At 42.8% G+C, this 27,240-nt stretch overlaps 1 protein-coding gene across 1 annotated transcript; it reads left to right on the top strand.

Annotated features, from left to right (window-relative positions):
* Positions 1–632: 632 nt before the first annotated feature.
* EHHADH (enoyl-CoA hydratase and 3-hydroxyacyl CoA dehydrogenase) lies at positions 633–27,240 on the top strand. The gene is made up of 7 exons (XM_031043701.2): positions 633–749; positions 8,794–8,897; positions 9,259–9,431; positions 10,799–10,910; positions 11,203–11,307; positions 17,113–17,454; positions 24,737–27,240. Exons 1-7 carry the CDS (start codon positions 676–678, stop codon positions 26,005–26,007), a joined length of 2,181 nt encoding a protein of 726 aa, XP_030899561.2. The 5' UTR covers positions 633–675; the 3' UTR covers positions 26,008–27,240.

Raw genomic sequence — 27,240 nt, 5'->3', positions numbered from 1 at the left:
ACCAGTAGATCCATGTAAAAAGTCATTCAACAGCCAGTAATTTTCCCTCCAAAGAACCTTCTTTCTCCTTAAAATTTTTTTGAGAAGGATATATTTTGTAATATTAGAAACTACTTATTTATTTGTTTATTTATTTCCCCCTACCTTCTAGGTTTTTTCACAAACTGGTATTTTTCTAAGTAAGATTTTACAATGTGTCAGAGCTGACTATATCATAGAATCCCAGACTGGTTTGGGTTGAAGGGACCTTAAAGCTCATCCAGTTCCAACCCCTCACCGTCAGCAGGGACACCTTCCACTAGAGCAGGTTGCTCCAAGCCCCGTCCAACCTGGCCTTGAACACTGCCAGGGATGGGGCAGCCACAGCTTCTCTGGGCTCCCTGTGCCAGCACCTCAGCACCCTCACAGGAAAGAGCTTCTTCCTGATAACCAGTCTAAATCTCGCCGCTGCACTAAACTGAGTGGTGTAAAGTAATGGCCGAGGAGATGGAGGCTACATAACTCGAAGGGAAGCGCACATTAAACCCCGGGCAGAGCCAACGCGTCCCTCCGAGCCACTGGGTCGGGGGCAGCACCGGGCGCTATGGGCGTCCCTGGCCTGGCTGTGGGCGGAGCCCGGCGGGGGCCGGCCCGGGTGGTGTGGCCGGACGGCGGGGACAGCGACGAGCGCTCGTCATGGCGCAGTACACGAGAGGTGCAGGCTCCGTGGCCGTCATCCGGCTCCGCAACCCGCCCGTCAACGCGCTGAGGTAACGCCGGGCGCCTGCCATTTCCTGCGGCGGCCGCTCCACCCCGGCCCCGCCGCTCCCTGCCTATGCAGAGTCCATGGGTATGGAGCGGCCGCAGGCTCGGTCCTGTGGCTGGCCCTCCTGTGGTCAGCGGGGTGGGGGGTTCTCTGAGTGACTTCACCTTGTCCTAATGGCCCGCCTCTCCTTGCCGGTGTGAGGCCTCTCCTGGCCGCAGGGCAGGCACCCCTGAAAGCCTCTGCCGAGGGGCTTCGAGCAGCACTCGGGTACCTGCTTCAGAGAGAGCTGAGATCTCCCTTGGCAAAAACCATGCTGAACTTTTCTGTGACTTCTTTGTTAGGATTTCTAGTCGGTTTCGGTTGGGTTTTTTTCAAGGAGGGTGTCAGGCTCACCAATCTGTCCTCTCTGTCACCTTCCCTGGAAGCTGTTCGGAAGCTCAGTGTATTTCTCATCTTTAAGCATCAAGATGATGTTTCCAGCAAAAAACTCGCACTCAGCAGTGTTAGCAGTTCAGCTGCTTCACCCTGACATTCCTTCAGAGCTCGGAGGTGAAAACCAGCCTTTCCTCACCCGTTTGCTACTGCTGTAATCACCTACCCCACATGCTCCGTGTACCTGCTTGGCAAGTCCCTGCGCTATCCAAGTGAGCACAGAGGTTAGGACAAAGGGCTTCGTAGGCAGCAGACGTGGTTCAGCAGGAGGAGCTGGCACCAGGATTAAAACATGGTTAAAGGCTATCAGAAGCGAAGGGCAGTTCATTTGCTGTTTAAAAATGATTAAGGAATTGACCTCTAAATACTGATCTTGGTCAAGAAAGGCCTCAAGTGGTTTCAAGCATGAGTCAGTGGTAAGACAGACACCAGTCTGTACGAGCCACTGAAATTGTAATTTTTCATGTGCTTTGAAAAGAACAAACATGATTTTTTTTGCTTTACATTATTTCTTGTAATGTGTATTTTAGTTTATTTAGTTTGAGTAGCACATAGATCCTTTTTAAGCAGCTGTAGTTGAAGAGCTGTTCTGCAACAGTGACTATAGTGTCTATTCAATGTATATTCACAAGCCAAAAAAAAATCCACTGCACTTATGCTCAACTTGTACACAGAAAGTTTGTTAAAGAGAAACTGAAAGAGACAACAGCATGAATAGGAAATGCAACTTACTCTTCTGTAGCAAGCTACTTGCTCTGCTTTAACTGGCAATGCTTACCCTCTTGTTACAACACACAAGAGAAATAAGATAATTTTTCACATGCTGAGATAATTATGATGAGAAAACAAACTTGGAGTGACTTGATGAGATTGGCTGAACTGAATCCCAGAACGGCAGGGTGCAAGAAATCCCTTGGGCCTCCTGTACCCAAGACCAGCCTAAGAAAACTTCCAGGCTGTGCCCACAATAAATTTTCCATTCTTACCAGGAAAAACTGAAATGCAGAGATAAAGAATCATAGAATCACTTAGCTTGGAAGAAAACCTTTAAAATCATCAAGTCCAGTTGTTAACAGTAACATATACGTACTTAAAGAACCTCAACTCTGTCTCTTTTGAGAAATCCTGGAGAGGACACAAAAGTTGCCTTCTCCCTTCAAACAGCAACTGCATGCAGCTTCACAATAGCCTCTTCAGAATAGACCCCTGCCTCTCCTACCCATTACTCTTCACCTCTCAGTGCTCTCACAGCAGGGTCCAGTTCTGACAAACCAAGGATGACAGACGGTGTGGTCCTGATCCTGTCCCCCAACCCAGGAGAGAGAAGGAAGAGTCTGTCAGGCTTCAGATTCCTTAAAAAGGCAGTTTCCATTGGGTGCTGTATCTGCAATCCCCCAGCAAACATACTGTGATGCCCACACTTTTTTATCTGCTGACAGTCCCACAGCATGAGAGACCTGAGTATTTACTGCACCCAGTAGGCTCATTCCCTCTTGATGAGCTCCATGGCACCATAGCACAACCTAAGATAGGACTGCTGTGCCATGTGTCCTCACAGCTTCTGCTCTGCTAGCATTGGTGCTCCTGGAGCTGGCAGAGAGCAAATGTGGCTGAACACCAGCAGGCTGGTTTAGGTTGGTTTTCAGCCAGTCTAACTCTCAGCATCAGCTCCTTGTGCAATTGCACGAGGAGCACGGCTGGCACGAGGCACTGAAGGAAGGATGGGAACCTGCACAGCATGTTTTTAAAACAGGTGAGCTGCTGTGGAACTATAACATGATACATGCCTGTGGTCTTTAATCATGTCAGGGTCATACCTGTTTTAGAAGAGATCCATAATTATACTGGCCATCGGGTAGTTTTTAGCCGAGACCTGGATATAGCTAGGAAAGGCAGAGCACTCTGATCCTTGTGTGTTCCTCCCGCTGCTGCATACTTTATGTACTGGACCGTAGGGGAGCAGGTTTGTGATTGCTGTTGGAAATGTCTCACTAGGTAGATGATAACCGTCAGTGAAAGTTACAGACAGGAGCCATTTCCTGCAATCCTGAAAATTTAATTTCACAGCAGGCACAGATGCTTTCTAAAATGCTGGTGAGTTTTTGCTGCTGTACTCAAGCCTCACCTGTCTCTCCCCTTTCTTTGTGGTGCTGTTTTTCCAGCTCCCAGACCATCACACTGGCCATTAGCACTTTACATCTACCTATGGGTAGGAATTAGCTTTCTCCTGCCCAACACAATCCACTGCTGTGCAAATACCTCCAGGGCACACGTTCCTGAGGAACATATGCTAACTTGTGAATCTACAGCAAATTTGGCTCCCAGACTGACTTCCCTCCAAGCTAATCTTTCTCTCCACCAGCAGAAGTGGCATGTGCTGAATTTGATTTGTTTGGAGGTTTTTTCTCTTAACTAGTTTGGAGAAGTTTAGTATTCAGAGATCTGGCATAGAGAGGAGAGATTTAGATATACAAAGAACTGGAAAGTTTTGGGGAACAGACATACAGGACTTGCAGGAGAAAGGACCAGCCACATCTTATTAGCAGAGGCAGGCTGCTGTACTGAAAATGAAGAAGGATGTGGAAGAGGATTTCAACACGAGCTGGCAAGTGTAGAAAAGCTCCAGGGCTGAAAAGATGGGGCATGGGATAGGGAGTGTATGCGTGAGATTATATAAAGTACAACAGTGTAACAGTCATGATTGGAAAAGGCTTTCCCTGACTGCCAGGATTGTCCTTCTCAATCCAGATCAGCATAATGGTAAGAATATGTCAAGGAGATAAGAGAAGCTGCAACTTCAGATAGGTTGCAGTGATGTGTGATAACCTATGTTAGACTGGATCAGCATCTCATCCGGATGAGCTGCAGAGAGAAAATTCTGGGATGTAGTACATGTCTGCTTCCTAGAGCAACTATTCTAAAACTCCACAGAAAGGATGCCATTCTGGGTTTGGCCTGAATTTACGTGCATGACTCCATTCAAACTGTGTTAGCTGCTGTGACAGCAACTACTACACAGCTGGATCTGACACTGAGGGAAGAGAGAGCAGACCAGGTAAATCCAGCACAGGAGTACTCAATTTCAAGAAGAGAATTATGTGAATACCTAGCAGTTAGTTCAGACAGAAACACTGCAAGAAGCTATCCAACAGGCAAGAAGCCTGCAACAATGGTGGAGGGTGGATTGATGTTTGGGTTTGGATTTGGGGGGGAGTGTTAAAGTTTATTAGAAGCCCAGGCAAACTGTTCAGCAAGTAAGTGATCCAGTAAAAGCTCTGCATGGCTTGATGAGAAAGCTGAGACAAATAAGGAAATAGTTTGATATTTTTTTAAAAAGTGGAAAGCTTGCTCAAATGAGGAGAAACAAGAAAGCCTGTAAAACTTGACAGGAGAGATGCAAACTGGAAAATAAGACTAGAAAAATATGAAGACTGGATCAAAACATGCTAAAAAACCGTAGCAAAAATTCTTCAAATAAAAAAATATAACCCAGGACAAGCTTACCAGATGCTGAGCTCAAAACTGGCAATTACAGCTCAGGGAAGGGAGCCTTATCTTTGATAGTTCCGTGATCAGCTTAATGTGCTGGGGTAGCCTGAAAAGCCCACAGAATATTGGCTACCATTGGAAGCAAAGCAGAGGACATTTCTTTTCTGAAATATAAACCATCTTAATTGTTGTGTGTAGTTCTGGATTTTGCACTTGCAGATGGATATAGGAACAAACCAAAAAGGGACAGCCAAGGGATGGTTCACTGTATGAAGAAAGGGGACTCAAAAAGCTGAGAGTCATCAGTTTGGAGAGGAAAAGGCTGTGGGAGAATAAGGTCAAGATTTACAAAATCATGAAGAAAGTAAATAAATTAAAGGCAACTAAATCCTGCAGCAGTTGTACTAGGGGACTAGGGGCATTTGATTAAACTAGTAGGAGATTGTTTTAAAACAGATAATACAGAGCTTGCTGCCACAGCAGCCTGTGGAGGCAGATGGATCAGCAGAATCAGAAAGGGATTAGGCAAATTCACGGACAGCAGGTGTATGAGGGATGCTGGAAAGACCATGCATAGGCGTATGCAACATTCCCAATGCAGTGATTGTGGATGTTGGGGGAAGTGCAAGAGGAAAGGACCACACCTGCATGTTTTCCATAAACAGCATTTTCTTCTGTTGGATTTGTTCACTTCCTTAAAGGTGACTAAGTAATTTTTGGAATTCCTTTAAGATTACTCTTTTTTTCTTTTTTCTTTTTTTTTTCATGAAAGTAATTAAATTCAAACATTCACAAGTCCTATCTAAAATCTGAAATTACTCAGGTAAATAATAAAACCTTGTTACAAATTTTGCACATCATCGCTGCAATGAGTTTTATGCAAAATAAAAGCCTGGTGTGGTCACCTACAAGAATATTTTTTTACCCTGGTGTGCAGGTGTTCTTTAACAGCACCTAAGGTGTGTTTCTGATAAGTAACACTGAATCATCTTGGCAGAATCACTTTTCTTGCAGCCATAATGGTATACATGGGGGAGCTGACTACACAGCATGGGATTAAGCATTGCTTTAAATGCATGGAATGAATTTTAGCATTGTTACTGTCAAATGCAAGACACTGTCACAGTAATGAAATACTTATGCAGATTATGGTGACTTTGTTTCTTAATACTCTTAGCTGTTTGAAGTTGTGATACTCCTGAGTATTTTTGCAGTTTTACTGTCATACATTTTACTATGATGCTTTCGTCAAAAATTACATCTTTTAATACCAGTTACACGTGAGTTACAAAGCAATGGAGCCTGTGTGTTGGACTGTAACGCACACAGAGGGAAACATACTGTTCCGTCTTCGGAGAACAAGAAACTGCAAAAAATCTGATATGTCTTCTTGTTTTGTCCCACAAAAAATTCTCACTGGGGAAAAGTTGTATAGAAGCCATAGAAATATTTCTGCAAGTACAGTCTCAAGTTATTCCATAGCAAAAATAGTTTTGTTGGGTTAATGCGGGCCATGTAGGTATTGAACTGTTACTATGTGGCAGCCTTGATAACTAATTTTTCTCCTGGTAGGAGTGTGCTGTTTAAGTGCTAAGTGCTTGTAACTAATTTTCTACATAAAATCCTTTTAGTGCAGACTAACCTTTCATATAAGCATTTTGCATCCACTGATCATGTGCCCGCAAAAGACACAAATGCTTTTATTATTTCTTCCTGGCTGTTCCTGACAGAATTATGCCATTTTTCTATACAGTGTTTTCAAATCAGTAATTTAATTTGTTTGGAATCCTGGTACAGATTCCCCCCCCACCTTTGCACCATATTTTGTAAAGTGTAATGACATTTCATAATGGTTTTCCCTTTAAACTTCCAGCCTCTGTGTGAATTTGGTATTTCTGAGGCCTGGCTCTCCACTGGTGCAAAAATAGACCTCTAAGAGCTGCAAGCACTGGGTGCACCCTGTGGGTCCTCCTCAAATAGCAGCAGCCACTGCACTTGATATTCCATAGGGAGATAAAATTCAAAATTTTAATACTTACCTTTTTCTCCCACAGAATATGAAACCATTTATTAGAATTGGAAAGGCTTTCATATTCTGTTACACAGAACTATATGCACTGGAAGGACCTTTACCAAGTCACTTAACAGTTTTTCTTTGTCATGGCCAAATTATTCTCATTTTAAGTTTCAGCTTTTAGAACCATTACTAATGCTAGACCTCAGAGTTGTCTTTGATGTCTGGATGAAGCAATTGATACAAAGAATCATAGAATAGTTTGGATTGGAAAGGACCTTCAGATCACCAAGTTCCAAACCCCCTGCCATGCTTACGGACACCTTACACTAAACCATGGCACCCAAGGCTCTGTCCAACCTGACCTTGAACACTGCCAGGGATGGAGCATTCACAACTTCCTTGGGCAACCCATTCCAGTGCCTCACTACCCTTACAGTAAAGAGCTTCCTCTTTATATCCAATCTAATCTTCCCCTGTTTAATAAAAACAACACTTCTATCAGTCTCAGGGCTCCCACTGATCCTTCCGTGTAGCATGGCATTAACCAGGCAGCAGCTGATGCTGGACACCTCCCTACAGCTAACAGCTTTGATTAATAGACTTTGCTAACAGCTTCTCTTAATTTTTTTATTTGGAAGGAGGAATATGCAGATATTGTCTGTCAGGATCCAACACAGCTGGCTTACAGGAAATTTCTCAGGCTCCCTAGATTTTCCTTTTCAGTCTGTGGATTTCCACTTAAATGCTGTGAGCTTTTGCACGTACATGCAAATACGTGATAACCCACCCTGGACACTCCTAAAAGCATTACACTTAAGTACAGTGATGTTTTGTCTACTTCATGACAAGCTTCCTTTTTAGATTAAATGCCTTCAGACATATTAAAATCATGCACAAACTAAGTATGTGTCAGGCCTTCCTATCAGTTCATTTTAATTAACACTCCTCCTTCTACTGGGTATCAACAGAACTTTTCTCCCTTTGCATCAGCTACCAAGCTTACATGTGAAGTTGGGCTTATGGTTTCCAGAAGATGTAAGAGCAGGAGCTGTATTTATAAAGAACCAGCAAACATCAGTGTTACTCCACAGCTTCCAATTCCTTGTGGCTCGGATTTTCTCAGTCAGATCTACATATATAGTATTTATACACATGTGCAAACAAAAAAGTCTCACAAACTATATGTACACTTACATACTTACAAGTGTGTGTTTATGATATACACACAATTCGCATTAATATTTCTACTAATAGTGTTAGGTCTTAATGCTTCTATTTTTACCTACCATCTTCTTTATTGTCACTGTATTCTAAAACAGGCTATACTCTTCATGTCAATCTGTTCCATACATGTACATATAAATTAGTTTCTAAGCTTCAAAAGTAAGATGAGCATGAAGTCAGGTCAGATTTTTTGAATACCTGATCTGTAAAAATACTATTTATACTTTTACTGTTCTATTTTGAAGCTTGTTGTTAATTCTTTGCTGGCCATATTCACTTCTTGTGTCTGTGGAAGTATATTCAATGAGACAAAAGAAGACATTTTAGGTAGTGTTTTAGGCCCAAATCCACTTTGTCAAGATCCCACACAACTCTAAGTCCAGACCTTTAAACAGATCCACAAGGTGAAAGCATTATAATCATCAGCACAGCACCAACTCTGTGTCAGGTGTTTGAAAGATAGCTCTTTATCCCTGGAGCTTCTTTTCCATTTTAAAAAAGTCTTAGATTGTCAGTGGTTTAGCATTAATTAATTTTAAATTATGCTAAACTGTTTTCCTGAAAATCTAAATGTTTAATTCATAAGATATTTTCAAAATAACATTTCCCTGTGCTGCTTACTTTTGAAACAGCAATGTCATAGTCAGAAGATGACCCTCCAGGAGGTAAATGACAGGTCAGCAGTCATAAACTTGCTGGATTTTGGCACTTGGCTGTAAAGTAAGTGGGGAACTAATGAAAGGATTCACACAGAGAGGCTGTGGCAGAAGGCAGGCTGGACATGGTTGGACATACATCTCATTTTCACTGAAACTGTGTTTATGACAGACCTCTTGGAAGGGCAAGGTACTCAACTGTTACTCACTGAATCTCTAATTTCTTTCAGTTTGACAGTTCTCCAGGCATTAGAGGATGGCCTGAAGAAAGCAGATGCAGATCCTTCAGTGAAAGCTGTTATGATTTGTGGTGAAAATGGGAAATTCAGTGCAGGTACAACATTTTCCATCAAATACAGCCTGAGAAAAAGAGGAGACACTCACTGTGTCTGAAGATTCTTTGTCTCATAACACTGTTGATAGATATCCTGATTTGACTGGAAATGGCCACAGGACAGTGGGCTTTTTCTATTCTGCTGTGCCACAATTGACATGGGGCACATAAAAAGCTGACTCAAGGAGCTAAGGCTTCTTGAAGGTGGTCCCAAAAGGGGCTGATTCCTGTTAATCACTCTCCTGCAGACAGCCTCCTTTGCAAGGATCATCTGTGAGCAACTCTGATTGCACAGGAGGACAGGCTGTTCCAGTCCCTGCCTTGCCCACTAACTCTTCTTCATGTCTCTATTCTAACTTAGGAGCTGACATTCAAGGATTTTCTTCTCCAAGGAGCCATGGTACTGTCTTGGGCCCCATCGTATCTCTCATAGAAAGGAGTGAGAAGCCTGTGGTGGCTGCCATTGAAGGCATTGCCTTGGGAGGAGGCCTGGAGATAACACTTGGCTGTCACTATCGGATTGCACATGTGAAGGTAGCACACACTGTGAAATAGGCTGGTGAAGGCATCAGGAGCCATGTACATATGGCTATGGAGAGGGTGGGGTAGCATACCTTTCCTGGGATCATCTGTCTGGAGAAGTGGAGCTTTATAGCTACAGGATACAGGTCTGCATGGTCAGACATTCTTTGCCTACAGCATCCTCCTTGACATGGTTTACTATATAACTAGCTTCAAGTAATTTCTAAATATAAAATTGATCTGTAACTAATACAATAAGATGGCAGCATAGAAACTCCACTAACTGAGTGTTAAGTTGCCCTAGGTCTCAGGAGTTATTGTCTATATTCTGATTTAGATGGCTATATCTTGCTGGCTGGTACAGTGTCTTTCTCTTACTTATTTCTTTTAACCCAGCTTGTGAATTTTGCATTTCTTTCTGCTAGTGGCCTAGTTTCAGTAGGTTATTGAAACAGTTAGCACACAGCATTTACAGTTTGATTCCCCCAAGCTCTGGGCCCTCAAGGAGCCCTCTGACCAAAAGACAGTTTTACAAGTCTTTTGAAGAATGAACCATTTTTGAGGGGTTTGTTTTCTTGAATCCCTTCATTCAAGATTCAGGAATGCTGAGCTACCTTTTAGCAGTGCATGGTATCCCTGTAGAGACTCTTCACTGACAGGGCCATCCCCTCTCTCTTGCAACGTAAATCACTGTTTCTCCGTGACAGTGTAGGTTGCAGTAACAGCATAAAGAGGTAGTCTGCATCACCTTATATGCCATCTAAGGCGAGTACCACAAGTAGTGGTCTTAAAATGACTCCACATCTCTTAGGAGCTCAATGGGAAATATGCAAACTATTTTTTTTTAATGAAGCGACAAAATCTAGATAGATCTTTAAGAGAAGACTCCCACTTACTGCTTCCCCACTTTCTCTGCCATAATCCTACTAATTGTCAAGTGCACTAAGAACCATTTGAAGGAAGATTAGGGAAGGGTTCAGTACCAATTTTCCTTTACTAAACTTCCAAGAATTAGAGTAGGGAGGTATAGTTAAATCAGAGTGTTCACCAGCATTTGGCAACAACTTGAAAGCATTAGTTTACCCACGTCAGGGGAATGCTCTTGGCCCCACAGTTCTCCTCCAGTGCTGCACTAGTGCACATACATCCCCTGAAAATTGATGTTTTTCCTGTGCATTTGTACACAGGTTGTTGAAATGGTCAAGTGGGCTTTCGTCTTAATGTCTTGTGTGGCAAAAAGCAAGGATGAAGTTTCTATGTAGAAGTTTCGAGGCTTTCTAAAGGAGCAATCAGATCTGCTTGTCTTTCCTCTATTCTGCTCAGTTTGTAGTGATCATTCTTTCTAATCAGATTTGTTGCTGAATTTGACTTCATTTTAGGCACAGTTGGGTTTACCAGAGGTCACCCTTGGGTTACTCCCAGGTGCTGAAGGCACTCAGCGACTTCCCAGACTGATTGGAGTACCAGCTGCTCTGGATATAATCACTGCAGGTAAATTACTGTGCCTCAGCCTTGCTTTGTATATAGGAATATAGCACTGAGTCATACCACCAGCTTGGTCTAAGAAACATGAATTTCTTCTATCTGTGTAGCTGCTTAGGTTGAAATTCAGCCAGCTTCCACTAATGATGGGCTAAGGGATGGATGCACATGCTTCTGAGGCATGTAGTTAGTAATGCATTTTATGTACCTGATGATAAGCATGTCTAATATTTGAAGCCAGCTACACATTAACTGCCCATCATGCCCCACTGTAGTCACCTTATTTCTCTTTTTATCACAGGAAGACATATTCCTGCAACTGAAGCACTGAAACTGGGCTTGGTTGATGAAATTGTGGAAGAAAACACAGTTGAGGCAGCAATCCGCTTGGCAAACAAAGTGATTGGTAAGGAAACAATTGTAGCAATGCCAAGAAATAATTGGTGATGTTTCAGGGATGGAGAGACTCAGAACAAAGCCCATGAGTTTATTCCAATCTATATGCACCATTCACTGAGTTTTGGCATCCATATAAGATAGAATTAATTGCAGAATTTGTTTTCTTTTGTCTGAAGTGGAAAAATTAGATGCTGGAGAGCTGCAGGAATTCAAGTGAGGATACAGAAAATAGATATATATCAAGTCCTTCTGCTTCTTGATTATATATCCAAACTCACATGTCCCTCTGGGCTGCTGCACTCCACTGATTTGGGAGAGTATGAGCTCTTTCCATATATAGTTTCGATCACAGCTGGTACTGCATGTATTCTGGTTGCACCATCAATAACAGCTGATCAGAAATAACTTTCTTCCTCTAGTGAAGGGGTAGCTAGCACATCCTCAGCCCAACTTAAAGAGCCATGAGTCCGGAAGCAGTTCTGTCCCTAATGCTTAAGCTGCTATGTAGGAAAATGGCCTGTGGGGATGGGAGGGTTGTGGAGAGAGATGTTCCCCCCACCCCCCCTTAGAAATTACAAAATCAAATTCACCGGAGTTAACACAAGAAGAGGAACATTCCTTGTACAACATGAGGAGCATCACTTTGAGAGGAAACAGGATATTTTTTCACTACTACCATTCCTTGTACCTTTGGAAACAGACCACTGACTTCCATCAGGATTTCATCTGGAGCTCTGCCACAATGTCATGCTTGTATGGTATTTTGGGGCTTCATTTTTAGTGCAGATTTGATTACATAAGCAGTCCTCTTTTCTCTTTCCTTATATATATATAGAGACTATTTAAATATAATTCTTTATAAAGAGATGAGTGATGGGCTTCACCATGGCTTCTAGGAAAAACAAAGATTGGTTCACTGATTTTGAATGAAAACTGTTTCTCCATCTGTTGGGAGAGCGGTGAAATATTGCTACTCTTCTAGGCAAATGAACCCAACAAACAGTGTTCCCTTTGATGTACCCTCTGGGCTTCTCAATGATGCCCTACATAAGATCTATACCAGTACTGATGGCAGCAGCAGGATATCATAAAATGAGTAATTGATACATTGCTAGAGCTGCAAATTAGCAAGAACTCTGGATTTCAACAAATGCCATGTGAAATTGGGTGAAATTTAGATATTTATACGCTTATTTCTTCTGTGACAAACATTGTGCAGTGGTTGACAACTACAAAAGTCAACTTGACCTTAAAGGACAGCCTCAGGGTTGAATCATCACTATTCCTCAGTGTAACTTTCTTTCTGGAACTTATACCCACTACCACTACTAGCAAATTCCTCTTCCATAGCTTCATCTTCACTGGGAATTGTCACTATCAAGAAAAGATCCTGAGAATTGCGTAAGCATTCAAGGATCCTAGCTGGATGTTCAGCAGGTGACCTGTCCCAGTCTTAGTCAATGTTAGTACTAAATTTTCTATCTGTTTATTGCTGGTTCGAGTTACTCTAGTTAAAATGAATAATGTCACTTCAAGGTGTTTCACATCCCACTGTATACCAGTTCCAACAGGACTTTAAAAATGCTTTTAGACTCCTTCCAAAAGCTTTACTGGAATTGGCAATATGTGCTTTAATAGTGAAAATGCTGGAAAGTCAGCTAGTCTTTACTTCTTTCCTGCCTGGAAAGTTCCTCATTATACCTTGCAGAAGGCCATGAAAAGTTTTGATTCACAATTTAGCCTCAGGTTACCTGATGATTTGAAAGAATGTTATACCCAGAGTCCCTATGTTCCTTTTGAGTCATTCCTAGCTTTGGCCTTTGACTAAAGTTAATAGAATTCTCCTACCATACAAATGCAAACCAGCACTTTTGTTTCTCTACAGCAAGCAGAAGAGACTACAGGCTTGCATAGCTGGTCTGGGTTTTGTTCACATTATGCTCTGGTTTGATTGAACATTTTTCAGATAATCTTAGCGTAACGACAGAGTTGCACAAAAAAAAGCCATCACAGAAGCCCACTGTCTTTGTAGGGCACGCAGCATTTTGTTTCCAAGTATCTCTTACTTTCTTTTTTCAACATGAGGCTAACAACTGCTGGCAGAGCAGTTTGGCTAAATAACTAGCTTTGTCACCAATAAAATTTCTGTTCCTAGAAAGGCTGTACTGCAAGAGAAGTCTCAAAAAGTCAGTTCAGAAATTCTTTTCTCCTAAATCTTTCTCAGCACTGGAGCTGCAGTATCTCATGGCAAGAGAGCCAGCTCAATTGACTGGCCTTACTAAAGCAAGGGTCCTTGATTACTGGTTTGATATGCAGTTGATAGAGCTACTTTTACAGCAGGTATGCTGGGAAAACATCTTAGTCCTTGCATTTTTAGAGGTTGTTCCTAATGAGAAACACCTTCAAAAGGAATTTGTAAACAAACCTGAATAAGAGGTTGTAGGGATACACAAAGACAATTATGAATTCTAATTGAACTTCTTCATTGAAAACAGTAATTATATATTGCAGATAGGAAGCAAGCACGTGTTCCTGGCCTTCTTTAGGCCAACTGGCCTCTTCACTTTTTCACTTCTGAAGGCATTTTTTAGAAGGAATAGACAGGAGCTAAATCCTTGGAGACAAGGAGAATGTTCTTTCATTGGATGTGCTTGGTAATTGCTGCTCTAATTCAAAGCTGCATTACAGAATTTATCCACCTGATGGCATCACAAAATTGAAGAATTGCTGTAATTGCTTATGGTAAGCAGTCGCTTGCAGCTTAACACTGCCCACCTCTTTCTTACTGTAGTCTTCCTCAGCTGGAGGAGAAACTAACTGATGATCTGCCACACAGCACCTTTCTTTGAGGCTCTCCCTTCATATATAATCATGCCTCGCTTTCTGACCACATCTGCTGATTGACCTTTATCATCTTTCTCAGAGTACAAAGGTATCAATGGCTTGCACCAAAGAGCCAAGGAAAATCAGTTCAGTTTAGACTAGCTCAGGCCCCACGAGTATTAAACTGTGCATAGAAAGATGATCGAATTTCTTACTGTAAGCCACCTAGGAGTAACTGTGGAAGAAGTGTGTATTTCTTCTGAGCCTCATAGAACCCAAAGGAGTAACAGATAGTGCTGTTAGGTAACTGCATGCTTTAAATGGAGCTTGGTGGAGAAAGGCTTTCAGTTACCATTGCAAGGGAATATGTATAATACAAGACATTTGAATCTCTCTCCAGGGCTCATGATTCTGGCTGCCACCTTCTTTAGCCCAAAGGTCTAGCAAAGTGCCCCTTTGACACAACTTGATCTTGTGAAAGGTCTGACAAACTGGAGTGTTCCCTGCAGCCCTGAGACCACTGTAAGCCTGAGGAGCAGGGGACCAGTCTCAGCTTTGTTTCTGAAATTAACAAGCAGTTCACTGCATCAAGACCACCATTAGGCTAACCCTGTCTCCTGCGTGGGAAGTCCTAGAATGTCCTGAAGGTTTACAACTCTGGGATTATGGGGGGGGGGCAGTTTGTTGCTTTAAATAGAACAATATTTGATAGCTTACATGTTGCTTTCGCTGAGAGAAATATTACAGACTTGATCTGCCCTTTGTGACATCTAGACTACAAGCCCTAGTAAAACAAAGCAGGTGTCTATGCTAGCCCCTGTACATGAATGATGCTTTTCCCTGCAGCGCAGATGTTTGATACCGTTCACATTCCTGCTGCTTTGATTTCAGCAATCAAGCTGCGCATGTCCCACACTGATCTCTTCTTCCCAGGTTTGGATACAGATAATTTTTTTCCTGTTCATAAATGTCCTTGATTCTTGATTGATGTCTTGATTTGAGAAGCATAAACACTGCATGGAGATGCTGCAGAAATACTTGGGAAAACCTTATTTGGCTTGCAACTAATAAGGGTTGTATTACAGGTCCCTGAGGATTGTTACTTTTCTTTTTTACTCTGAGGAATCGTCTCATGTCTCCCATCACTATTTGTGCTTACAAATAGTATTTACTAGCTGAAGACAAAGCTTAAAGGCATCCAGTAGTATTCCTTTTTTACTGGTACTTTCCCTGTCAGAGATGTCCTATGAAGACCCTTGATCTGTCCTATCTTAAGTGGCCTTCCAGCCATGAGATCTGCTTTCTGGGACAAACTCAAGGTTTCCTCATGATGAAATGAAACCCACTATTTATATCCTAAAGAAAGGACTGTGGATAAAGAGCATTTCTGGGTTAAAAACACAAATTCATGGAAGAAACAATTCCAAAATGAAATAATATTATCCTAAATCCTGCAACACTGGCAGAAACATATTATATTCACTGTCAATGTGAAAGCATTTTTATGAACTCTGATTAAAAGGGAAGCTACTTACACAGTGAGGGTTAATATTTATGTTCTCTAAAACACATAATTAAAAAGCCTGAGCTCTGAAGACCATTATTTCAGGAAATCAGTGTCTCAGCTCATTCAGGAAACTCATACTTCTGTTTCTCTCAAACATAACTCAGTTTTAGAGGAAGACCTAGGGTCAGGACATGTTCTTTGAGTAACTATGATTGCAGTGCTGCCATTATTCCAGTTCTTCAGCATCCTCTGTATGATTTCCTGCTCACAAATCTTTTGCTGATGTACTGGAACTCTGGAACTTTCCTAATTCAGACAATAGGAAGAAAAATGAGCTGAATGCAGTATGCCACCTTAGAAGGAAATGTTCTCCCATTGCAGAGCTCCTCTAAGAAGCTAGGGCAATGAGGCTGTATAGCAGAGAGCTTCTCAGCATAAGGTTCTCACTGGGGGGCCCATTCACCACCCTGCTTTGATGGGAGTCCTGGGTGCTTCTGAGAGCAGCACTGCAGCAGTCAGTGCAGTAACATTGCTACACAATTCACAGTTTAGATGTGGCTGTGATGACAAAATTGTCTCTATGAAAATGTTGGGATACTAAGGGGATACATCCTGAATTTCTGCTCTTGTTCCTCTGTGGTCTTTACTGAGGTAAGCTGCCATTAAGAGCATAGGAACAGCCTGAGTATAGACAGATCAGAGATCTCGTAGTGGGCACCAAGGTTTTCACTTCTGAAGAAGATGGAGAAGACTTTGGCCTCTGAAATGTAACTAACTTCTCTCAATTAAAATCCTTTCTAGGTATCACCATAGCAACCTCTGTCTGTAATGAGACTCACATACCTCTGTCTGTAATGAGACTCACAAACTTACGTGGCTGCTTGATTCACCCCTTGCTGACACAGAGGCATGAACTCTCCCTTGTTATTCATTTGCTCCCCAACTCATGCTAGGTGAGCTCTTGGTTAGTCCCAAAGTGAATAGAAAGACTCCTGAAGTCAGTGTCGATTTCCTGGTCTCTTATAAATGCTTGGGTCAAGACACTGGCTGGAGTGCATCTGACTAGCAAAGTCCATTTGGCATTGAGTACTAAACAATACCACAGGAAAACTTTAGTTCTGAAGCTAATAGAGCAATATGAATGTGGCAGCTGGGACTGTGCAGTAAGAAAACTGGAGAAGTAGAGGCACTCTGTATAGCTGAGAAAAAGGAGAGAATTACTTCTTTGAAATAGAAATCTTGCTTTTTTTGAAGTCTGAGAAAGGACTTGAAAAATTGCAATTGTCACAGCAAACAGAAGGCTAAAGAGGAATGACAAACACCTTAATTCTAGACCCAGATCACTGTGCCATGCAAGCCCCGTTGCAATGGGCTGATGAGGAAGAGGCAAACTGCATTCTCAGTCTATGTAGAAACACGTGAACATCCATAGTCTTCCAGATCTGGATGCTGTGGTCTGTGACTCAATTTTTCTACCCCCAGGTCAGCCACTGGGACCCCGCAGGCTCAGCCTGAAGCCAGTTCCAAAACTGCCCAACATGGAAGCATTTCTTCGTGAAGCTCTTCTGAAGGTGAAGAAACGGGCCCACGGGTGTCTGGCTCCAGAGCTGTGCTTCCAGGCAGTCAGAGCTGCCACAGAACAGCCTTTTGCAGATGGAGTCCGGAAGGAGCGAGAGCTGTTTAACATCCTGCTGACCTCAGGCCAGGCACAAGCACTGCAGTATGCTTTCTTTGCTGAAAGATCAACACAGAAGTGGACAACACCCAGTGGAGCTTCGTGGAAAAGTGCTTCCCCTCAGCCCATCCACAAAGCAGCTGTGATAGGTAAGGGAATGGGAAAGCTGAGTAGCTGCTAACTGAAGAACTGAAGGGAAGTGGGATGAGTGTAACTGGGCTTTACTCGGATTCCCTAGTAATCATTTGCCAAAGTCACTGGTACCCATCACAGGCAAAGATACTCTGTAGGTGACATGCAAGATTGGAACTTGTTACTGCATTGATAAGCTCAGAAATTCAGATGGCAAGTCACATCCCACTAGATTATTATCTGATGCCATTTCTTTCTTTCAGCTTCATCTGCTCCATTTAAAATACTGCTGTGTCTAGTCCCGGCTTTGTTCCACATTATAAGCAGGTTTGCACGAAATTCTCCTCCTCCTGGTCTAGGTCTGTACTGCAAGTGCGTGTGCACAGCCTCTCTCAGGGATGTATTAACACAAAAACGTTTTGACAGCTGTATTTTAAGAAGATTTCATCTCACTGGGATCCACTCCTGCCATTTTGTAGCCCAGCAAGATAATGCCTTCATTAATTTTTTATAAGAGCAATTTAAATAAAACCTTTGATGCACTGCTGAGATTAAAAAAATAGTATCTTTCAGCTCTGCCTGTTGATAGTAGCACTCAAAAAATCGTTAGACAAGTAATGGATCATTTGGAAAACATCCATTCTGGTTTAGAGAAAGCTCACCAGATAACACAGCTCTTTCCTAGGTACTTCTCAGGTCTTTCGTGCCCTTCAACATGAGCTCAAATAAAAGCTTTGACAGTTCATTTCAAACCACAAAAACCTTTTTTTTTTCCTTTTTAAAAGTTCCCATCTCTTCATTAGCTGCCATAGTGTATTTTTTAAGCAAAATGGTGTTTAAACATTGGTCCACCGTTCTTGTGAGGAGGATCCATGGCTATTACAGCATTTAGGTGAAGTGTCATGAATAATTGCCAAGTTTATCATATGGCTTGAAGAGCATAGCACTTTGGACACATGCAATCCTAGAAATGTCAGTCCTGCAACATGTGCTCTGGCAGGAAGGGCTTGTGGTAGGGTTTTGTAGGAATGCTGAGGTGACCAGAATGGAGATACATCATGATAAACCATGCCAGAAAATACATTTGCAGGGTAAGAGTGACCATTTAGGCAAAAGGGCTGTTTAGATCCTATCTGCTTATGTTGCTGGTGTAACTGAGCTAGAGGGAATTCTGTGGAGAAATGCAGACAGGTTTCTGAATTCTGGTCTGAAATTGTGCCAAACTCTACCCCCAATTTCAGTGGTTTTATAGCTAGTTACAGACAATACTCAATTTAACACATACTTTTTGCAGAATAAATAAACTAAGTGCTTTGATACTTTTTCTGCAGAGTATGATCTGTCACACTGTGAGCATTTTCAGGACTCTGAATTTGCCCTAATTTTTCAGACTACATAAAACACACACAGCCGAAGGGGGAACAGTATTCCAGGAATAATTATGCTAAGGCCAGGTACCAAGATGTTTCTTCCTTTTTTCTACTTAGTATGCTAAAGGTAACAGCCAACTTTCATATTAGCAATGTTCAGCACATCCTGTTAATTAACTACTGACAGGAAGCAGCTGCACACCAGGGATGGGGAGCCAGTGGCAATAACACCTCCAAGGGGGGCAGAACCATAGAACCTTTGAAGTGGAATGTCTTGTTGTGCAACGCATCTCAAACAGGGCCACCTAGAGCCAGTTGCCCAGGACCATGTCTAAACAGCTTTTGAATATCTCCAAGGATGCAACCTCTATGGGCAGACTGCGCCAGTGCTCAGTCACCCCACAATAAAAAGATGTTCAGATGGAAGCTCACGTGTTTCAGTTCATGCCCATTGCCTATCACTAGGGGCTACTGAAAAGAGTCTGGCTCCATCTTCTTTACATCTTCCCCTCAGGTATTTGTATACATTGGTGAGATCCCTCAAGCCCTCCCTAGGCTGGTGCCCCAACTCTTTACCTTTCCTCATGAGACATTCTTCAATCCCTTAATCATTTTAGTGACCTTTTACTGAACTCACTCCAAAAGCTCCAAATCACTCTTGTACTGAGAGCCCAGAACTGGGTACAATACTCCCAAGTACAGTCTCATCAGTGCTAAGAGGAGGACAAGGATCATATCCTTCAACCTGCCAGTAAGGCTCCTCCTAAACCAGATTGGTATTCCATTGGTCTTTTTTGCCAAAAGGACATGTTGCTGCTTATAGTCAACTTGATGTCTCCCAGGATCCTCAGATCCTTTTGTGCAGAGCTGCTTTTCAGAGAGCCAGCCCACACCATATACTGATGCATAGGAAAACTACTTCCTTCCAAAGTCAAAGGCTTTGCACTTCCCCTTGCTGAACTTCATGAAGTTCCTATCAACCCATTTCTCCCTCTGGATGGCAGCACAACCCAGTGTCATATCAATTATTTATGATAGCAGAGCAAGATCAAACAGGACAGACCCAGAGATCGTGGCCAGTATCTAGTAGAATTATAGATAATCAAACAAAGCTCACATGGTGGTACAGGTCTGAGGCAAAGTTGATAAGCCAGTGTGCAAGCTGAGGTCTGGCTCAACAGTATCCATAGCCTCCACACACACAGTAAGACACCAAAACTCTTCCAACATATCTTAAGAAGAGAGCAAAGGTCTAGGTCTGAATCTGAGCTTAAATGGGTCTCTGATGCCCATGGGCCATGCTTCACCTGGATGAAGGTTCCAGGTGTATCTGGTCAGGGTCATTAAAGTTTATCAGTGCACTGATGGCCTTGACACTTACCAAGACTCCTAATGCCCTTTCTGAATCACTGCTTACAGTTATAGGTGGCTTTGTTTGTGCTATACTGTTTATGCTATATTCATGTTATACTTTATTTGATAGGTGATGTCTCCTATTTTGGAGGTTATTGATCACCTCCTTTTAACTCTGAATCCCACACCATATTAGGTGTCACTGCTTTGTGTCACTCTGCCACCTGTGCTTTTTCCCCTCTCCCTGGAAGGTTTTCCTCCCGTTTTGCCTTTGATATCATTGAAATTGCAAGTCTGTTAGTGACAGGTGTAGAACATGGCAGCACAATTGGATTTTGTCTTTCAGGATGCTGTAACAAAAAGACATTCTCCAGCCAGTACCATGTTGTACGGTATCTTGTGATTTTACATTCTGTATCTTAAATACATTTTTGAAGCATCAAAAAACAAAATCTTAGGGATAGTTTTTGAGAGACTAACACCTTTTAAAACAGTGCTGCTCATATGTGCAGGTACTGAGCCTATCTATGTGATCCAGGGCCTCTATTTTCACTGCAGAGATGGGGAGTCAGAGAAAGATGTTGCATAAATTTTGTCTAGTCAGAAATCACACAGACTCCATTTTCCAATAGACAGTGCTGTGCTGTTTCACACACTAAGACCATGCTGCATTATGTTGCTGCTTCCATCTTTTTTCACTGCATGATGGGAAGCAACTGCAAAAATCACACTGACTTCCTTCTCCTTCGGTACATTTTCCATATGCCTAGAGGACCTAGAGTATAGAAGCAGTGCCATGAATTCCAGGGGAGCCTTGCTTTGTGGCTCTCCTGTCTTTCTAATACCAGCAAGAACTTGCTGGAGGGAGCTGGCATATGGCTTGCAGACCATGTCTTAATGTAGGTTCAACATCAAGGATGATCTACCATTTCTGTGGGCATACTTGATACACAGCATTGCTGATGAACTGGCAACCATCCCTGTGCAGTGCGTACTTCCCAGCACCTGCCTTTGTCTGCAGTTTGGTTGCTGAAAGATTGTAAAGTGGGTAACACCCAGTTATATGGTTTCCCTCCATAGCCTAGCTGTCTTTGAATGTCTTCAGCCACCTGTAGTATCACCCACTTCACTTGCTGCTTCTTGTTCTGAACTCCTGGCTCTCATCTCTTTCCACCTTCTCTGGTTCCTTGTCATGCAGAAGCAGAGTTCTTCTCTGTCCCTTCTCCTGCCCCATAGCTCCCTGATTGCCATGAGTATCACATTAATTCTGCTTGAAATTAATACCCTGAAACAGAGAAAGAAGCACTTTGCAGCAGCAGCCTGCAGCAGTCCACCACTGCCAACTACTCGTTGTTTTTAACAGGAAAACTGGAACAGTCTTTGCAAATTTTTACCAATGAAGTATAATTTCCACTGCCTGGCATTGTAAAGTCCAAATATTCATTATAGTTCAGAATATGTTTTTCTCTAGTGTGTGTGACTGTACGTGAGTTGCTTTGTACACATTTGCAGATCTTTTGGTTTGAAATTTGTCTTTCAAGTCCTTCAATTAATTTTGCATGATTTTTTGTACTCTGAGTACCTCATGTGACAGATCAATAATTAACAGTTATTATTCACTCAGCTTGTCTAGCAAGTGGATTTGTCATCTCCAGATTTGGCCTGAAATTACATGGGTTCAACTGTGGTTTTATTTATGTGTCAAAGCTACATTTCACAACAAAAGACCAAATCCAGGATGGCTAGACACTGTTTTTTCCTGAAGTGGATTTCAGTCTTCCTTTGAAAGATGTGCCTTGCACATGGAAGAGGGCACAGCTCTGAAAACTGTTCCCTGCATGAAAGATAATAATATAGGGGTGTTTTTTTATGGTTTGGGGGAAGAGAGAGGGCTACTGAGGAAGAAAATGGAACATACAGTAGCAGTTCTGCAGTAGTTCCTGTGTGATGTGAGCTGAGCATGAGACATTTCCCTTTTTCTTTCTTCTGTAGCCTTCTACACATCTAAGTAATCCCAGAGATTCCCTACCATTTTTTTCTGCTCTAACATATTCTTCCCCAAGATCACTTGACTTTAAAAAATTGAAAAGGGGAGTCCTCTGAAATGCTTCTTTCCCTGCTGCATATCCAAATCACTCCTTAGCTTTATAGCCCAGTCTTAGAAAATATTTCCAGGGGAGTCATGCTGTGCAAGCTCTAATGTAACAAAACCCTTGGAGCTTTCATTACTCTCTCTGCCAGCTTCATTAAACGTCATTTCATACAGGCCACTGAAGTTATGTTGTAAGTTGAGAGACAGCATTTCTAGGTCAGAAACAAGCTTGGCAAGCTCATATCTTATATATAAGCCTATTCCTGTGGCCTAGAAAATTAAGTACTACAAGCATATATGTCTGTCTATCATTGGATGGCTAAAACCTAGATGGGAGTACTCATACTATATATGGATGAAACCAAACAGGGGAATCAGTTAACACCACTGCAGAACTTAAGCTGGAGAACCTCTGCTTATGGAAGAGGTTTGGATTTAGGAAGAAGCAGAGTGTTCATATTATGAGAGAACAGCTGAGATTTCAGTTATGAAACTGACACAGAGAGGAGCAGGAGTTGATAAGGCCAAGGATGTGTGCATTATCTGTTTACAAGAGCTTGGAAAGCCTAGGGAGAAACCCCAGGTCTCCACTCTGGAAAGGAAGAGACTTCAAGAGGGAGCCATGTCAAACTACAAACACTTTAGCTTGCTATCTAAAGAGAGCCTTAAAGAGGGGACTAGGCTTGGTGGGTGTACATGAGGTGGTGACTTACCCTCCTGCACTGTCTGAGAAGAAGGAAGCTCGTGTAGCTCATCAAACACAGGAAAAAAACTCTCATAAATTGTACCTACCACATCTAAGGCTCTGAGTACTGAGCACAGTGAGAGGAGCTAACTTTGGGTTTTTCAGTTCAGCAAACCATGGACACTGAAATACAAAGGACTGATTTGTGTTACTGTAGTTTTATTTTCAAGTCAGTTTTTAGTAGTAAGTGATTATGAAGTAATAAATCTAATTTCCTAGCAAGGTACTTCAGCATTTGTTTGGCAATGTAACTGATTATAAGCAGGCTGTCAGATATTGATGTCTTATTGTGGATAAGCAGGGAATGTTTTAATGTACACAAGCTGACGGTGGGCAGAACAGAACCAACGGGGTGTGGCTTGCAGGAAAACCCACCTTGTTTGAACTCGGTTGTTGGAACTTGTTTAAATGATGACATAATTTCAGCTCATCTTTACAAAGCTGCTTAGACAAATTTTTAAATCCCTTTGTTTCTGTTTATTTGTTTAGCTGACTTCATTTGTAAACATGGGATTAAAAAATAATCATTTTTACAGGATTATAACAAACCTCTACTTTGGTTGTTGTTTTATTTAGGATATTCATAATCCTCCCATTCAGATGCTTTGCACTTTTAAAACTAGTAAAATTGTGCTGGCCTTCTCTCACTAGTTTGTATTAACTTAGTCCAAAGGCCTCCATCATTGGAGAGCAGGATAAATAGTATGTATCACAGGAAAGTGTAATCGTGCAGCTTCATTTAATGTAACAGGGCAGAGCTGGTGAAATGGCCCAGAAGGAGGGAAAGAATCAAGCCACTGAACTCCACACTGATATTCCTGGGGTATGAGCTGGTAGCAGTACATTTATGGATCTTGGAGAAAAAAAGCACATCTTGAATGAATGTTCAGTTACAGGAATTCTGGGCAAGCACTTGAACTGTGTGATTGGACAAGGCAGACTGTCTTTGAGAATCTTCAAAGTTGGGAATGTCCTGTGCTGGAGGACTTGTCCTCCTAGTGCCAATGGGCCCAGTGGGGGGCCCAGTGGGCAGAGATGCCTGATAATACAGTGCAAACAGTAAGAAAAAGACTGCTGATGTTCCAGAGATATTAAAAAGGAGATAGGAGATAGATTTTGAAATCTGGATTAAGAACACTGTTACTTCCATCCCATTTGACCTGGCAAGGAGAAACATAAAAGACACTAGAGACAAAGTTTAATGCAGATCACTGTCACAGGGTCTTTACAGAAATAGCAGATGACTTTTCCTTGCTTCAAAGATCACACAGTGAAGTGCAGAGGGAGAAGAGGAGAAAAGCAAAGAGGAAGCTTGGAAGGAGGAGGGAGAAACCAACTGTCTAAGCTTTGCTGATATCAAATGCTCTGTATGGGGTGTATTTGCTTACACTAATTTTCTGTGACTGCCTGTAAGTGACCATCTCACTGGAACCCAGAGGCACTGGTAACCTCAGGGTTGTGAAACTGCCTGCTAGAAGTTGGTAAAAGGGTTGAAGCTGAAACTCATGTCTCCTGTCTTTGATCCTTATGTTCTTACTCTTAAGTAATGCTGGTTTCTGTAAGTGTAAAACCTTGAGAGGAGAAGGCATGTATCACATGCTCTGCACACACTGGAATGTGTGCATAGTCTTCCACATAGGCTTTTTATCCTGGAGATAGAAAGGAAATACCACTGTGAAGTGATTAATTGTAACATTTTCTATTCATAGTCTCTGACTCTGTCTCACTTTTATCCTTAGGGCTGGGAACAATGGGCCGAGGCATTGTGACCAGTCTTGTTAAAGCAAACATCCCTGTGGTAGCCCTGGAGCAGGACCTGAAGTATCTGAACATGGGAAGAAAAGCTGTGATGCTCCTTTTGGACCGTGAGGCTATGAAAATGGATCAGGGTGCCAAACCCCTGGATTTCCGTAACCCTGCATGTCTCCAGTTCACTGTGAATTTTGATGCGCTGCATGATGTAGATCTAGTCATTGAGGCTGTGTTTGAGAATATGGCACTAAAGAAGGAAATATTCCACAAGCTGTCCAGAATCTGCAAGCCAGGGGCCTTTCTGTGTACAAACACATCAGCCCTGAACATTGATGAGATAGCTTCTGCCACAAGCCGCCCACAGCAGGTCATTGGCACGCACTTCTTCTCCCCTGCTCATGTGATGAGGCTATTAGAAATAGTATATGGCCATCATACATCCCCCACCACTATTGCCACTGCTATGCAGCTAGCCAAAGCACTGAAAAAAGTTGGTGTGGTGGTAGGGAATTGTTTTGGATTTGTTGGAAATCGAATGATGTTTCCATACATACAACAGGCAGTTTTCCTTTTAGAGGAAGGAGGCACCCCAGAAGCAGTAGATCGGGTTATTGAAGATTTTGGCTTTAAGATAGGACCTTTCCGAATGTCTGATCTCGCTGGGCTGGATGTGGGCTGGAGGTCTCGAAAGGACCAGGGCCTCACTGGGGCCTCACTGCCTCCAGGAACTCCTGCCCACCAGCGGCATGGCCATCGCTACAGCCCACTGCCTGATCTCCTGTGTGAGAATGGCAGGTTTGGCCAGAAAACTGGAAAGGGCTGGTATCAGTATGAAAAGGCTGGGGGCAGGATAGCCAAGCCAGATCCATGGCTTCACAACTTTCTGTCCCAGTACAGAGACACCTATCACATCAAGACCCACTTTATAGACCAGGAAGAAATCCTGGAGCGGTGTTTGTTTGCCCTCATCAATGAAGGGTTTAACATCCTGGCTGAGGGAATAGCATCACACGCAGAACACCTGGATGTAATTTATATCAATGGCTATGGGTGGCCAAAGCACAGGGGTGGCCCCATGTTCTATGCTTCCACCGTTGGGCTCCCTCACGTTCTGGCTAAGCTGCAGAAATACTCTGAGGCCCACCCTGATGTTCCTCAGCTACAGCCCAGTGCCTTTCTGAAAAAGCTGGTAGCTATGGGGAGCCCTCCCCTCAAAGAGTGGATGTCTTACCTCAGCCGCCAGAGCAACAAGCTGTGATTTCACTGATGCTTGCTATACACATTCAATGGAGGCTGATATAATGAAACAGATGCTGTAATTGCACTGTCTATTCCAATCAAACCCAAAGTGCTATATGCTTGTAAACAATGTCACTGATCTTCCTGGGCCTTTGCAGAGAATAGTTTTGGCCAATGTTTGTTTTCAGTTCTCCTCTTGCTACAGGTAACCACTGCCATCACTCACCCTTCCTTCTCAGCGTCAGCCTCACCCACCTTTGCACATCGCTGTGTAAAGGCCCCTCTCATTTTGTTCTGCCTTCAGGCCTTCACAGCTGTACATCTCTTCTAGTCTATCTTTGTGGAAGTGAGGTAGCAGCATCCACAGCCCATAAAACGGATAACTGTGCAAGAGAGAAGTGATCACAGTTCACCCAAGACCAGCTGGATCTACTGGATCCTGTCTTAAATCTACTTCTCAGTTTGTTCAGGTCTTTCCTGTGCAGCCCACCCCCACTGGATTCCCTGGCTCTCTCCCAAAGAGCCAGCTGCAGCCTGTTACCTTCCTGCTGCTGGGAGAGAGATGGCACAAGGGATGCAGCACCTTTCAGAGATGAAGTCAAATGAGCTGGAGAGAACATGTTTGGGCAGAGAGGAAGGGGGCAGTGCTGGTGCTGTCCCTCTTCCTTGCTGCAGAGGAAATCCTAATAAATGACACAGAAACCACGAACACATTGACCTGACTAACCTGCCCTGTGGTGTTGGCTCACACATGGCCTTCTGCATCCAGACTCCATCCTCCATCTTCATTATCCCCACCTGTCTTTGTCCAAACAGAAACATCTTCTGGCATCTCTTTAGGTGTGGATATGTGTTGGATCACTCTCCCCATCTTGCCTGCCTACAATTACCAGGTCTTGGGGATCAGCATGTTCTAGTTGACCAGACTGAGACATGGCCTGGTACTTACCAGGTTTCTACAGGAGCAGAGGACATGCTGAGAAGTGCATGGCTCAAGAGCTGTGCAGGCGGAAACATTGCTGCAGGCATGCAGGGAGGTCGCAGGCCTCAATCAGAGGGCAGAGCAGGGTGAGAGTGTGCCAGACTCACTCCAGGCTTGATACGCTGGGACAAAGGCTCCCATTTCTCATGTCTAGTGAATGTATCTTCCACAGATAGGTTGTGTGGGGAATAGGTTGGTGTGGTTTCTCTTGTCGGGGACATTGGATGTCTAACTTTTGCTTTTTATTTTAATAAAACTGCTGTAAATATC

The sequence above is a fragment of the Melopsittacus undulatus genome, chromosome 6, assembly GCF_012275295.1.
Source record: "Melopsittacus undulatus isolate bMelUnd1 chromosome 6, bMelUnd1.mat.Z, whole genome shotgun sequence".
NCBI lineage: Eukaryota > Metazoa > Chordata > Aves > Psittaciformes > Psittaculidae > Melopsittacus > Melopsittacus undulatus.
The sequence above is the reverse complement of the archived record's forward strand: the minus strand, read 5'-3'. Positions and strand labels throughout refer to the sequence as shown.